This window comes from Anneissia japonica, unplaced genomic scaffold (assembly GCF_011630105.1).
Source record: "Anneissia japonica isolate Jap-2015-1 unplaced genomic scaffold, ASM1163010v1 scaffold287834_len5846547_cov211, whole genome shotgun sequence".
NCBI classification, from domain to species: Eukaryota; Metazoa; Echinodermata; class Crinoidea; order Comatulida; family Comatulidae; genus Anneissia; species Anneissia japonica.
Genome location: NW_022704992.1, coordinates 3,113,223 through 3,130,229, shown reverse-complemented (window position 1 = coordinate 3,130,229; position 17,007 = coordinate 3,113,223). Strand labels below are relative to the sequence as shown.

Here is a 17,007-nt window from a genome sequence, read left to right as displayed (position 1 = left end):
GATATAATTAGATTGAAATAATCTACAATGTAAATTTAATTTGGGGTCAGAAATATTTAATACATTAACTACAACAATAGAAGGCTGTTAACAAAATGTGGTTTAGGAAACTCGTAAAATAATTGAATTAATTAACTGCCAGCTGAATTTAAGGGTTTGACATAGATTAATCAAAATTTCTAACATTTCAACTAACACCTGTGATTAAATTTTAATTTTACATACCATAAACTTTAAGCTGTAAAGGTAAAAGTTCAAGTTTAAGTAAAAATTAAACTGATACATAATTTTGAGAAATAATATTAATTATGCAAGTCTTAGTTATAAATTATTGAAATTACCCAAAGGAAAAAGTGTATGAACTAAAAATGTCCTCAGTATCACAATTCTAATATATACTACTGTAATACTCTTTTATTTTTTTAATTATTAGTTAAGAATGTTTCTTAAGAACATTTTTCATACTAACTACATTAATATTCAATTTGTTATAGGATAGATTATAAATGGTTTACTTAAAAACCTAATATGAAAATAGCTTAATTCCTCCCATTGTTTTGATATTATCGATATTTATTAATAGCACAACATTTCTAAGGTTCACTACTGAGGTCTGAAGTGAGGTCAGAGTCTGACATACAGAACATAAGGGGAACACAATGGCAATGGAAAGAGGCATGTCCATCAGACACAAATCTGATGCAGTGTAATAAGAAAGAAAACAAATGATCCAATTGTTAAGATTACAGGAGTTCCAAGTCACTCAGAAGTCGCAGGAGTCCCCCCGAAAATCGGTAATGCCTCCCGCACTCCTGCAAACGACCAACACATCTCCCACAAATTCACTATACTTTTATGTTTTTACAAGTTTTTTACTACTGTATTATTAATTGCCTCCAGTGGTGGTGCTACGTCTCTAATCAGACAAAATGAGATCAAGTATTCCTGAGGAGGGGTGCATCAGATATTGGGTAGACCATATAGAAAATATATTATATTTATATATATATTATATTATGTATATAATATATTAATATAATTTCTCCATGGGTAATACAAAGCCAGAAGCAAGTAAGCATTCATAAATGTACTCAAAGAAATCACCTCAATTACAATGTCTTTTGTGCAGTTAATTGCTGATATTCAGACTGTACAATTTAATGTCCTTGCAGGAAACCTTAATTGTTATGCTTTCACTTAATAATGGTTTCCAAATTCATGTAAGTAAATGAAAGCCTATTCATTGCAATACATTAGGAATGGACTCCGGAATTTTGGATTTTGGTTGCATTATTTTAATTATTTTCACATGAATTACAGTTTGTAATAAAATATGTGATTTTCTCTATTTAATGCTTATTTTTTTACTCATATTTCTGACATTATACAATCGGTTTACTACAGGTGTATATACAGAATATTTTGTGTTTCTCATACAGTATAGTAACATTGTGATTTTAATAATTGGGAATTACAGATCATCGGGCTGTTAAAGTACTAGTCTTGTCTAAAATAAAATATTTGCATTTCATAATAATATGTGAGCACATGTGTACTATTGCTTTCAATTAAAAACAGCCTCCCAGCATATTGTTCCTATATTCTGTTCAATAGACCTTAAACTTGACAGTGATGCAATTAAGGAGTTTCGTAGCAAACAAATTATAAATCAGTTTACAACTATTTTTTAAGGTCTGTAATTATATGAAGTCTTAAATACCTTATTTTATCCCTTTTGAACGTGCTATTTATTTATTGATTTTTTATGCTTTTTCCATTTTTATGACAGACGGTAATATATATTTAATTTAACACATAATTTTAAGTATTCAGTTTTTTATTTGACCATTTCATTATGCAATCTTTTTAAATTTGAATATGTTATAATATTGAGGTACTATTTCATGTCATGTAAAGTTGATAAATATTCAGAATATAATATTAACTATAAAATAAATGGTGCAATTTGGAGTCAAAGGACATAAATCCAAGTACTTGTCATTAATAATTCTACTATTATATTGTTATTATAATCATTATTATATTTTCAATATTTACTGTTTTTACTTTGTTAAAACATATGTGCTTTTCCCAACAGATATTATTTCATTATTAATTGAAATAAATGTATAAATTAAATTTTTTAATCAAAGACTATAGTACTGGCCATATGTAAGATATATTCTTTTTTATACAGGTCTACAAAAAAATAAAAGTAACAGTAGTAATAAATGTAAAGAGTTATCCCAAGGCCTACAGAAAACCTAAAAAACAGCCACATATTGTATTCTAAAAAAACAATTCTGTCACACTTTAGAACAATTACAGATTAATTTTAGAGACCATCCCCCTCTCCCAACTACAGCTATGCAAAATAGAAATGGGACACACATACTTAAATTGGGTACACTAGTACATTTATTATATATTGACGTAAGAAAAACAACCATAGGCTGCGATTATATATTTATTCCGCTTCACTGGTCACTGCAGCATATGGAACAAGCAATTCAAATTAAGTGTTTACAATGACCTGTGACCTTTTCAGAAGGAAGGTGGTGTGGTTATATTTGCTTAGTGCTTAATAATGTTCGGTATTTGTTTCTTGATGATAATAGTCATACATCATCTACACGAAAACAGACTATACAAATGTTACCATTCCTAAGATAAACATTTTATGAATCAACATAATTAATCCTGCATATTTGTTTTGCATTTTACAATGTAAATTCTTTAACATTAAATGGTACAAGCTCAATGATGAGGGTCTTTTAACTTTCATTTTATCATAAATTTTACAATTTCACCAACAGTATCCAAATAGCGTAAACATTCATATAAAAAATTCTGCTTACACACACGGTTCATTCATAGTTCAAAATACATCACTGTCAAATTTAAAAGAAGTACACTACAGGCAGTACGTTTGAACATACAGTATCTGCAATATTGCGTGGTCAATTTTAATGTGAAATGGCTGCTTCAAAATTCTGCTACAGGTGTTATTCAGTCAAATTTACTAACATCCAGTCTAATTTACTTATACAGAGTTCTGATGACTATACTGTACCAATACAATAGGCTCAACAGCACTCAATTGATTACAGTATAACAATCTTCAGACTTTCTCAATAACTGCTATTACCGGTAATTACAGATCTCTCATTTTTGTATGTACAGTACTATAATTATATCATTTTTTTCTCATGCTTATCTAACACTCAATTAAAAAAAAAAAAATACTTTCAAATTTATTCATACAAAACATATGTGAACATCTGTAGAAATAAACAACACCTGAGAATACAGGGCACCTGGACACAAAATACAGGAAAACATAAGAACACATGGGATCACACAGAACACCTAGGACAACTACCGTAGCATCACAGGGCACCAGCATTATATCCAAGAAAAAGCGGTATACTGTCAGCACACGCATCTTGATTGAAGAGAAACAACTGAAACATTGGAAAAACACAGAATCATACACCTGGAATTACACATACCTGTTCCTTCAAGCTGTTTCCTAGCATGGAAACACTCTTCAAGTCAACGGCCCCCTTCAGTCCTTTCTTGCCCTTCTCCTTCTTCTTCTTTTTGCAACAGCATTTCTTACATATACACACACAGCAACATAGGAGTATTAGAAGAGCTGCTATGGCGATAGCAATTACTGCAAACACAGGCACTGGAAGAATATGGATAAGATATTTATTTTATTAAATAAGCTTTACATTACACTGGAAGTGATATAAACAAAGAAGTTCAGTGAGAGGATGTGTTCTGAATAGTCATTTATAACAAGTGAATATGAAAATACTTCATGCTAATAAAAATGTTTAAAAATTTAAAACATAAAATTTTAACTAAGGTAATATCATAAGCAGAATCATATACAAGTAAATAAGAAATAAATCAAAATTTGCTACTCTACTTCCAAAAAAAACTACACCCCAGTGGTAATCCAAGAATTTAAAGTAGAGGGGGCACAGCAAGGGATTTCAAACAGAAGTAGGTCTATATTATATTATACACAAAATATCTCCATTTTTTAACTTTAAAAAATTCGTGGGGATGGAAATGGGCTGGCTGCCCTCCCCTGAAAACGCCTACACACCAGTAGAGAAAGACGCATCATTATTCAAGATAGTAAAGTACATTGTCTATGGAAGTGAGAGTAATGAACAGTCAATGTTAGAGCTAAATATATCTATGCCAAAAGTTTTAATTAATTGATAATCAGGCTTACTACATATTGTATCAGCAAATATAAGATTTTCTCCTCTACACACACAGACACACACCCACACCCACAGATAGACACACTCACACACACACACACAATGCTAGACTTTATTATCGCCTTGACTGACAAAAATGATCAAGTAATACTAATTATATAACAAAAACAATTATTAGTTTAATCAAACTTACAACCAAACTTTGCACTGAGATCGTTAATCTGATTGTTTACCAAGTTTTTCAATTCATCAGCTCCAGATGGTCCTTCCGTGCCAGTAGGGCCGGATGGTATGGCGTCGTGTCCGGACCGCGTTTCCACAGCTGCTGTCCCATCATTTTGTAAAAGTTTACGCATAAAAAACTGGTTCATTGTCATCGCAACAGGTACTGCTCAGTCCAACAAAAAAATGCCAAAGCTGTAAAATAAACAAAAATATATAATCTATTAGTTTTAAAGAACAATGGTAATATTGTTTTTTTATAGAAGTACTTTTGAGAAAAGTTATTTCACATGGTATAAATACTCAATCTCAAATTTACTATTTTAGCTAATGGAGGATATTAACAAATTGAGAGTGTTCCCTGACAATATGTATTGTTCAGTAATAGGGAGTTTTCAATGCACAACATTAACCTTAACTTTAACGATTAACGTCATAATTTATTCATCTTGCGTCGCGGAGTACATTAATTTCAGGATTTTACGTGCTCGACGTACGTTAGTTATGGGTTTACGAATGCGTATTTCAATTTGTTTACAAAAGGGGCGGAGCTATCGCACTGCATGTTGGGTACTAACGTTAAAGTTGAGGTTACCGCCATGCATCGAAAACTCCCTAATAGCACACATGCCACTATATACTTATAGTACAACTGTATAATAATTAGGTGAAATAAATTGGGAATCATTCAATTTATTTAGAATAAAGACATGAAAGTACTGTATAGTACAGTATGATGTAAAACATGTATCACTACATTTCTAGTTATAATATTTAAGTGTAATAAACTTCAATTAGTCCAATTTCACAGTTCATTGAATTTTAACAGAATTGGTATGGTTCTCATGTAGATAGACTATATGATTATGGAATTCAACATGGTTAAGAATACAATTGAGTCTAGATAGGTAATCTTGAACAAATATCAATCTACCTCCTTTTTCCCCTATTTGCTTTGACTCAGTGATGGTACTTACAAATACTTTCAAATTCTACACTACAGTATCTATGATACAGTATAATATATTTGAGGCAGAATATACTACTGAAGAACAACATGTACAGTAATAAGTATCACTTTTAGCACACAGTAATATCACTTTTAGTCATCCATTACTAAACACTACTGGCTTTTTATGTTTGGTCACTCAGGGTTTAATTTGGCCAAAAATAATATTTTGCAATTTGGCTATTACATTTGGTATGAAAATAATTAGCCAAACAGAAATTTGATAAGCCAAAACAAAAGAATATAAGCAATAATAGCTTCAATTCCATTAGCTTTTTGGCTAATTTTGAATGAAAATTCAGCTTTTATTAGGATTTGACTATTTGGCTAATGACAGCTTAAACACTGGCCACTGGTCTATATTATATCATATTGAATATCAGGTTTACTCAACAAACTATTAGAAGACAACGTCCACTAATTACCAAGTCAGGTTATTAACGAGTCGGATTTTCTGACAAGGACATCATAAGTAGGAGACTACTATGTCAAGTGGTATTGATTGGGGATTCAGGGTTACTGTACATAGAATATTTAAAGCTGTAATTAATTTTTGGCATGCATCATTCAATAGATACAAAATCTAACAAATGCACATTTAATTTAAATTCTTAGATAAATGGATCATTAGATAGGATAATATTTCCCTAAATACCTCACAAAACTATATTAAGATATACCTATGTTCATCTTTAAGTCAGATCATACATTATTTATATTTCCTTCAGACAGACAAAAAATGAATTTTAAATCATTACTGAACTGAATAATGCAATGGTTTATACACAATACTGGCGCCAGCAAGACATCTGGAGGAAAAGTACAACCCCTTCCCTTTATAGGATAAACAGACTAGTCGGGACAAAAATTTAAATTTAATTTTTTTTTATAAAAGGTCAAGCACAACATGCACTATTGTAAAGTTAGTGCACAGTTTATATTATAGGAAAAAAGTACATGTCATAGACTATCTTCTAAAACTAAAAAGCATATAGTAGGCAGTGGTTTAATTCATTCTGTTATCTAGCACTTTTAAACCTGAAAATTGCAAGCAATCAGAAAAGATTCCTGGTGGGAACAGCATATTATCCTATCCTACAAACAATAAAAATAATATTAACGACAATAATAACACTAATAACTGTTGGAATGAGAAATCAAAAGGATGTGTTTATGTGATATAATGAACTTGGGTTTATATTGTAATACAGGTTATAAATAGCTATATATTTTTTATTATATAATATAATTCATTATAGGTGAGTCAAATGGTCGAGCGGTTAGCAGGGGCGTCGCAAGCTATAGCCATAATATCGGCGCTGGTTCGAACGGCATGCTCGCCTATGGTTCTGGTGGTAGAACAAGTCTTCTCGGATAAGGACTATAAACCGTAGGCCCAGTGTATACAATGGCTCGTGTGCACTATGAAGAACCCAGTACATCCTTCGAGACGAGTAGGGGGATACCCCGATGTACTGGAACAGACAGCCACTGTGGTGGACGACGAGAGTTGCCGGTACCGGGTTACCGGGTAGCACAGACACAAAGGGACCCTTAGGGGCGAAGAAAGTCATTGATTGAGTTCCTAGTCCACATTTCAAGCGCCCTTATTATTATTATTATTATTATTATGAATACTTTGGCAGCATAGCTAACAAAGAGGAAGCAATGTAATGTACAGTACATATTGTAGTAATGTTGTTTAATAATCTTAAAATAGCAAATAGCTCTTGCTACTGTATGAGAAAGTAATTATTACGAGATGATTAAAATGAACATGAGATACATAGCATCAAATGTGATTGCTAAAGACGAAAAATTTGCTTTGAGAAAAAACACGAAAATAAAATTCAAAATATTTTTGCCATAATATTAAGTGTATAAATATTACTCATTATGTTTTGCATCTACATTAGCTAAATTGTTCAGATGTGCATTTTCTTGAAATTTTTATGAGGGATTTTTTAGGCACTGGCTATGCTTACGCCGAAGTGATTAAAATACCAACGCACAGATTGGTCGACTTGGTTTTACCCTAACCTTAAAAAATAACTTTCACTATCTTAATGCAATACATCTTGGCGTAAGCATAGCCACTATGTATTTTTTAATCCAACAAATTTTTTTCATCAACAGCAAGAGTTTTTATTATTATTATTTTTTAAGTGTACTAATTGTAAAATTTTCATGCCTGTCATTTTTATCTTCATCATTCTTCATCAAAATGTGGTGCATACAGTAGAAAATATGAAATACACTATAAAAAAAATAAAAAATAAAATAAACAATCATAGTTTTTTAAAGATTAGTATAGCCTAGAATTTATTTTAGCTTGAATACTGAATTCCATAAAAAGTTACAAAGGTCATAAGTATTTACTTTCCTTTTACATATTTATGAGAAAAATAAATAGAGCTTAATTATACATGTGACACACAAATTCAATTTTATCAATAGTATGGTGGGCAGTAAGTACCGGTAAGAACAATGTGCCTTAACCAAATGCAGAGATATTAGCCAACTATAAAAATACAAAATTTAATTTTAATAAATAGTATTATTGCATAATGAATTCCATATAGAATAAAATTTCATTTCCTTAATTGTTTCATATATTTTGTTGGAGAACAAACTAGTCAGTTCATCCAGGTATTCACAAAGTAGATTATAAGTACACTGAAAAATTTAATGTTTAATTGTTATCAAGAAAATGGTGGGTGGTAGCAGTAACAGACAGTACCAGTAAAGGATAATGTGGTATCATCAGGCAACTCAAAAAATATATTTTATTAACACATGAAAGTTACTGGTTTCCAATTTTATGAATATTCTTGAATTTATTTAATACTACAAGATATCGATCAATAAATACAGATCACTTTCTTAAAATAGTCTGAACAAAATGGAATAGTCCAAAATTTATGAATGCTGGAGTGCTATAATAGTCGCCTGATGTAAATATGGTACAAAATCAATCAATAATATCCAAATACAATCAATAACACAAATTCACAACTACATACCATTGCAGTATTGCGAAAGTTTTAACTTAAACAAAGGTTGATCCAGTTATGTAAATATTGATGATAAAGAAATCCTGAATCTTGACAAATACAATCAATCAATTTATTCCAAAAAAAAAAAAACCTCAAAGAAGAACATCCAAAAAATACAAATGAATACATTCTCTGGAATAAAAACTTTTCCAAAGTTTGTTTTCAAATAAATAGTATTAATATTAGTTTTAAAGATAAAATATTAATATAAATAATATTTTAATTCGAAAACTATAACTTAATACTATAAATGTTGTTATTTTAAACTGATTCCATATGACATCTTGCTCTAGTATCAATTTGAAATCAATTAAGTAAAATCTAGTAATTTTAAATTAAATATTTAATTACAAAAAAATATCTTTGTGTTGGATAAACTTTGAACTTTGATAAAAAAAAGGATATGATTTATGTAAAGTATATGCCTACTTTGAAACTGCTAATGGTTTTAATTCTCAAATGATTTACATCATGTATTCATTTAGCCATGAATTTTTCACATATGCACTGGTTTAAAATAGCATTTGTATCTGATATTTCTTTCAATCATGGTGGGCAGGTAAAAGTAATGTCATACTCCTTATATAGAGGAATAGTGACTATTACAAGTCAATCGTAATCTTATCATATACCTTCGTTATTTTTCCATGTCCCGAAATCTACAATATAGTGTTCTATTTTTCTTATAGTTATACAGTTTATGCACACAACCCGAGGGTATTTCCTTGTTTACACTATACACCACATCACACAAATGTTTCATTTCTATGTTTACCTAGCTTTACCTACGCATTCCTGGGTAAAGACAGTGCAGCTGTCGTTTTCCATGATTTCAATCCTTTATGCAACATACCACCATCTAGTGTATGTTCAACAAATATAATACTAAACTGCCCACAAAATTTCTATTATTAACTACAAATTTTGACATAAGCCTAAATATTTTTTCGGACATTTCTAAAAACAAAATCATGTATTAATTACAGAAACCTAAGCACAACTATTTTCCATAATTGAAAGGAGTTAATTACCATGCGAGAACTGATGATTTGTCTTACAAAAACCATTTAATTTCATCCAATCTTATGACCTTTAAATCTTTATAGAGCAGGTAGATACAGTACCACCATGTTCTTATAGTTTAAGCGATTACTATTACACTTGTTTAGCAAACCACCGTCTGCCAATAATGATGATTTCGAATAAAATTCTATTTTTGCATAATTAGTGCACCTGTCACCACAAAAATAATGAAAATTTCAGAAAAAAATAAAAGTTTACTTTTATTATGCCCGCCACTGCCTTGAAATCGCCAAAAATATGATACTATATGTATTTCTTCCTAATTAAATTTAAAGCATATAACCATCCCATTACTACATTATTATATTTACCAATAAAATCTTATTTTCTCCCTTGTCTGAATGTTTTTTGCAAAACTATTTGCTAAATAAGAAAAAAAATTTATTTTTATTTTTTTTCCACCCTCCTCTGACGATCTTTAATAAAATAAGTTCGCAAACAAGGTAATAAAAAAGTCTTGCCTTAGTTTGGTTTTAAAATTGGCTGTTGGAAAAACCAACTTTTAAAAGAAATAGGTTTGCGAACAAGGTATGAAAAAAAAGTCTAGCCTTAGTAGTAATGGTACGTCCCATTCCATTGGCGACTACCACGATCATGACTTCACGCATTCTGAAATGCGTTCCAGTGCCCAGCCAACCGATGATCATGACTTGTGAAGTGATGATTTTGATAAAATTTAGTCAAGATCGAAATTGTGAATATCTACTGTAGGTGATAATTTTAACAAAATTTTAGAATTTAAAATTATAAAATTGATTTAACTTCTGTATAACAATTACCAAATTATAAGAATGAATTGTACACCTCTATATATTTTCATTAAATAATATTATACTCAATGTTTTGATTTATCAGACTGCAGTAGGCAAATCTAAGCAAAATCTATGAATCTGTATAATTTATTTACATGTTTTGTAGACAGTACGCGATTCTCACAAATTGTGAATTAAAAAGCATTTTAGACGCATAATTTGGAATACTGTAGTCTGATCTCATGTTAAGGATAATTAATTTAATTTAATTAATCAGGCAAATGTGACATGACAATGCTAATTTTTCAATTGAAGTATTTTTTTATAGGTTCAAAGTCTTGAAAGTACCAGTGATTTGTCCATGAGTAAATTATGACGATCATCATGCCATATATGGGTATGATATATCATCTTGCCTATATAGAATATCACATATTAACCATACAAAATGTGATACAGAGCATGATAAAAGCAATCAACAAACAAGTGGATAGTCTCTGTTGGATCCAAATGACATGATATTTGCAAATCAAAAAAATGAGTAAACATAAATTTTTATTATTTACAGTATAACACACTTAGAAATATGATAGTAAAATTTTAATGTTTATGGTTTTGCGATTTACCAAGATAAACATACCCAGACACCTTACCAACCAGCAAGTTTCATTTACATACCACCTCAATAAAACCTGTACAGTACACTTCAATCTATGAGCAAGTTTGTATTATCAGCATCAAAACAAGCTTTTAATTTCACTATACTGTAACTTAAAGGCCAAGTAAAAAAAAAAAGTAGTTTCTCGTAATAATATTCGGAAAAAGGAGAATGAGTGCACTTTTTCTTTTTACTCCTAGATGGAAAATCCAAGGTGGTCAATGGGAAACAGCTACAACTTTCTTATTTTTATTTTACCAAGTAGACACATTGAAAGCAAATTTTAAAAAATTTGGTGAGGCAGAGAAAATGCATGTGCAAGGGGACGAGAAAGTAGTAATTTTTTTTATTTGGCCTAAGGCTCGGATAATTGTGTCACAATTGCCGACCATAAAAAAAAAATTAATAATGAAAAAATAATAAGCATTACTTTACACAGTAAATATCCTAAATGCTTGAATAAGTGCCGCACCAAATGTGCATTTATGGTTGTCCAAAAACCGTAACACAGCCAAAAATGTCTAGCTATGTACCGGTTTTAAAGCAATGGCTAGACCTAAGCCTGTTTTTTTTTATTGTCCAATATACCGTAAGGTAATGAATACGATTTTTGATTCAAGCAACCATTAGTTGTACAGTAGTCTAGTAAATAGGTTAGGCCTAAGTCCGGTCGTGGCTTGACAGATCAGCACGAGAGATCCAATGTGTGCATTTATCGTCATCGCACTTGGTTCTCAAAATTGTGCCTTCTATTTTACTGATTTTACGCATGCATTTGGTCCCATTTTGATAAAAATACATGTATGTTTTAGATTTTCTGTTCCAAATGTAATTTCGGGAGTGGTATTGCTCGAATTTGTACTTGAACAACATAAACAAAAATGCCGACCCAATTTTTTTTGGAAATTTTGGTCTGTCGCGGAGGGCAACACAACATATTTTTCTTTTTGGCCTAATTGTGTGAAATTAAATGCATGGGAAACAGCCACAATGGAGAGAATTATGATGACCTACTGTACATTTATCAAACCTTTTTACTTTCTTTTATACATTTTAAGTCCGAAATTCCAAAGATGAGATGAAGAATTTATACCTTTTCTTCTGAATAAAATAACACCTACAGTATCATTAAATTTTAAATTCACAATTATTTAGGCTACAGTATGTATGTAACTTAGACAATCTCTCACTATTTCAAGTTGATTTAAAATCTTTTGGTATAACATTTGCAATTTGCCATAAAAAAGATAATACTGTATGATATCTGACTCCATGATATTTCTATTGGTTTTAATGCCCTATTTTCAATTGTGTAAATGTCAAGAGTTATGGTGTACATACAGTACTGTATAGTTCAGTGCTTTACGGGAGGGATGTTTTGTCTTACTATGTGTATTGAGGGTCCCTAATGATCAGCTTCGGCTGGATGGACCACCCTCATTAAAGATTGTTGAAATAAATAATAAATAAATAAATAAATAAAATCAAAAGTACAGTATTTCTCACAATCACAGGCTTGAATTGTTCCTTTGTTTGATTACAAATCTTTCAATGAGTGTCTGTGTTATTTAAATTCATTGTATATCCTTTTATCATGATCACCCTTCTATATATATTGTCAGTGTGCATGTACTGTACCTCATGTACAAAATTTGTAATCAAATAACAATATTTACAACAAAATCCGATGTGTCTACAGAGCAATGCCGTAGCCAGCTATTGGGACAGTTGGGACAGTCCCACACTATTTTTCTATTGGATCCACAAAGAATGGGTCCACATTTTATGAATGGGTCCAGATTTCTAATAATTTGTGTAATAGGTCAACTTTTAAGAAAATGGGTTCAGATTTCCCATATTTTGTGTAAAATGGGTCAAATTTTAAGATAATTGGTCCAGATTATTCATATTTTTGTGTAAAATAGGACAACTTTTAAGAAAATGCGTCCACATTAATTATTTGAATTTACGCGTAAAGTGGGTCCACCCTGAAATTGTCCCACACAATTTGAAAATCCTGGCTACGGCATTGCTACAGAGGTCCCAATTTGGAAGACAGAGATCTGGTGAAATGAGCTTTTCTTATAACACAACTAATCTTATTTTGCTGCGCATGATGATACCCATCGGTACTGGCTTCCATGAGACAATAGATAATTATGTAGCAAAAACATGCAAATTATGAATTTGAGGAGATGGGTTATTTTCCAGTAGGTGCTTGCTTGCAGGAGTGTACCAATTTCAGGTAGACTCCCACACCTCATGGGACACTTGGGATCAATGAGTCTAATGACCATGAGAAAATTTGTTAGACCCATCATAATTTTTCTGCTTATTAAAGGTGCTATAGCAATATTATTTAATAAATACACAACAAATTATTAAGATACTTAAGATACTCCATTAAATCAATATTCTAATTAAATTCAGTGGTAACAGGGATGATAGCAGTTTTGCAAGGTGCATGAAATTAATATAATAATGATAATTGATATGACTTTATGTTATCATTATCTATATCATGATACTATTATTAACTTCATAATCATCACTGTTTTTCAAACTGCTAATAATATTTATCATTAGTGTTATGATTATCAATTAAATATTAACAATTATTATTACCTCTACACAGTTAAAATCTCATATTGGTATTTGTTTTATCTAATACTTGAGTACTATACATTGTTTACATTAATTGAGGCCAATAATCAGCACATAATTAGGTATCCATCCCATAATGCTTTGCTATAATTAAAGTACCGGTAGAGTACTTGGCCACAGGGATGAGCAAGTCCATTATATTCAAGATGAGAATCTCATTACTTCATTTAAAAATTTCATAACATAACTCATATCTATTTCAGGTAATAGTTTTTCTTCACATTTTCCTAATAATAGTGACTGTCCTTATTTCAATATAGTATTTTGCCATGATTATTAAACTGAATAAAGTTGATAAAACAGTCATAATAATCAGCAACATACAATACAATACAAATTACTATAAAATAATATTTTCAATTTTTCAAATAAGTGTTAATTTTGTACTCCAATCATTGAAAAGAAAAACTCAAGAAAAAAAATACTCAAATATAATATTATTCTTAAAGTCCTGTGTACACTATCAAATAATGACATGCCCAAATATGGTCATGATGACACATTATGACCATATACAAACATATCATAACTATATATGGGCATACAATGGTTTTTGGTCAAAGAAAATTTGATATACTGTAATCTGAGCTGAGCTTTATCAAATATAAGACTAAAATATTCAGCTGTATGTGGATTGCATCACTCTGTTGGTAGATTGAAATTTAAATTAAGTAAAAGATTCAAATATTAATCTAATTCACAGAAACATACATATTTTCATGTATTGTATTTCTTAATGTCAAATTTTAAATTGGAAACATGTATGCAGTTCATTATGCATGGCTTGACTAATAGGGAATTTAGTTTTAAAAAAAATATCAAATTAAACTGCCATGAAACTAGATATGTAGAACATTCGAAACTAAAATGTACATTGCTTTTACAGTATTTTAAAATAATCAGATACAGCATGTCAGAGACAGCGAACGTCGAATATAATACAGAGCTTTTGTCAAGGCATGTCAACCACTCTCAAAAAAAATCAATAACTATTGCAAATTCGAATTATAATTTCTGGCTTAACTCACCAAAAAAATGTCAATTCCTGTCCCTGGTTGTCGTCCAAAAAGCACAAATCGCGTTAAAGTCGTTTTGGTGTCTTCATATGGCTTGCTTTTTGTTTTCTCTCCCCTGTAAATATGGTATAGAAAAATGTTGTAAGCCTTCTCTACGAAATTCAACGCAGCATCAATGCCATAATCATCGTAAGAGAGGACCGTGCAAATGGAAGACTGTACTCATTATTATAATCAATATTGGAAGAGTCCATTATCTAAATTAGGGGGTATACATCTGCATATCATTGTTAAGATCATGATTTAAGCCTACTTTTACTCCTCCATGGATACATCAACAATTTTAATGTTGATTGTACAATTCTTAATTTTAAAAACCAAGTAACAAATATATATGTACTACTATGTTGTTTTGCAACTAAATATCATTATTAATTTCAATTTCTGTAAAGAACCATAGAGTGAACAAGCACAAATGTCAGTAAAGGCCAAATTACATCTTTAAATTATAATAGCCTTTTCATAAAATATTTTTTGCAACTATGAACAATGGTATTATTTTTGTAACAGCAGGTCAATTGAGCTTTTATTATGCTCAACACTTAAAGTTTCTTTCTGAATGATAATGAATGAACTACTATATGTTTATTCAGCTAGAAGAGACTAACAATACATTGAAAAGGTAATTACAGTATTAATTAGTGGGCAAAAAGTTTAGCTAACAGTATTCTCAACAAGTATTTACAGCTATGTTCGTACACAACACCTAACGGTTAGCATCTATAGATAAATCCAAAGTCACCTTTCCGTTCAGACATGAAATTCAACCATCCCATTGCAAAACAACGTAATTCTTATTTGTTGTTTGTTAAGTTACATTGTTTTGCCTTGGAATGGCTAAATTATCAATCTCGATATTGTACCTCAAAATACTGACAGGGTTTTTTTTACCAAAAAGCAGGCATTGTTGAGTCTACACACGGCATTGACACAAACTACCGGTACATTAATAACATCCTACGCAGCCTGTGTTTTATTGCATTGTTTCATAGACTTCCATGAATGGAAGCACATCTTTCTGATTTTACTACTTGGTATTGTTTTACGGCTACAATAATTTGTATTAACTCAAATAGGCACAATTCTTGAATCAGTGCTGCACAAATGCTTCTAAAAATGTTCCAATAAATTGTGGCACTTATGGGAAAAATTTGTTTATACAACTGAAAAACGACTTTTTTGTTGAAGGGCTGTGCTTTATATAATCATATCATAATATTCAAATTCAAGCATTGTTTTTAATTTATCTACTTGTTTATTGTGTTAACAATGCTACATATCGAACCTAATTTTATTACCATACTAATGCGAATGATCTATTCATTTATCTTCGGTTTCCAGATGTCCTTAGGCCTAATCTTTTTTTCCGTTCAAAGAGTACCCCTTGAATTTTCCAAGATCCCATAAAAACAGCCTCAATTTTCATCTTTTTCCATAAGTGCCTCCTCAATTTCCACTCTGTTGTCATATGTGCCCATTCGAATAAGCACCCCTCAAAAAATTCATGAAATATTTTATGCGCTCGGGCGCTTATTCGCGCAAGTACGGTACATTATGTACTGTTTATACTGATCATACACACAATTAGAAAAGTTTAATTCATGGTTGTTAATTATTTACTTATACTGACAACTGATAAGGAAATTTTGAACATGGTGGTAGTCAGCCATGACAATATCAATTTCCATAGTAGAATATTCCAAGTGAATTTAACTCTTAGGTTCTACTCGTTTTATCAATAGCAAGCTGTCACTATATGACATTTGTAGATCAACAATGGAGCTTCATGAGCAAACAAACATCTTTCAATCATATTATAATTATCATGTGCAGTAATCCTTAAGTTATGCTAACCGGTTAAACAATCATTAGTTACTTTTCTATAATTATACTCTGTACAAATACTACTAAGTATTTTTGAACAATTTTCAAAGTCAAAGGGCGTGTTTCTACTGAATATCCAGAAAAGAACAATTCTCTTACCATTAGATGATTATCAGATTTAGCAAGATAAGAACTGCTTTGCAACAGCATTTTTTATTCCACATGAAACAGTTACTGGACTGATACGCTACATATACATGACATAACGATTACCCATTTTCCTATTTAAAATGGCCTTTATAATAAAAGAAAACAACACTTTTACACGACTACCAAGATATAAACAATGATGATTCATCTTGTCCGAATACTAGCTCATGTCGGTATTCAAATAAACAATGGTTAAACTTTGTTCA

At 30.7% G+C, this 17,007-nt stretch overlaps 1 protein-coding gene across 4 annotated transcripts in view; it reads right to left on the bottom strand.

Moving 5' to 3' along the window:
• The window catches only part of LOC117104844 (synaptotagmin-1-like), a 40,045-nt gene that overhangs the window by 18,146 nt on the left and 4,892 nt on the right, over positions 1 to 17,007 (bottom strand). For 3 of the 4 annotated variants that reach the window (XM_033245680.1, XM_033245684.1, XM_033245683.1), the window contains exons 2-4: positions 14,720 to 14,822; positions 4,441 to 4,664; positions 3,513 to 3,694 (exon numbers count right to left, since the gene is read on the bottom strand). In XM_033245680.1, the coding sequence (XP_033101571.1) occupies positions 3,513 to 3,694; positions 4,441 to 4,624 (366 nt within the window). In that variant the 5' untranslated portion in view covers positions 4,625 to 4,664; positions 14,720 to 14,822. Of the gene's footprint in view, positions 1 to 3,512; positions 3,695 to 4,440; positions 4,665 to 14,719; positions 14,920 to 17,007 lie in introns of those variants that run through there. The other variant, XM_033245682.1, reaches the window with a different exon arrangement.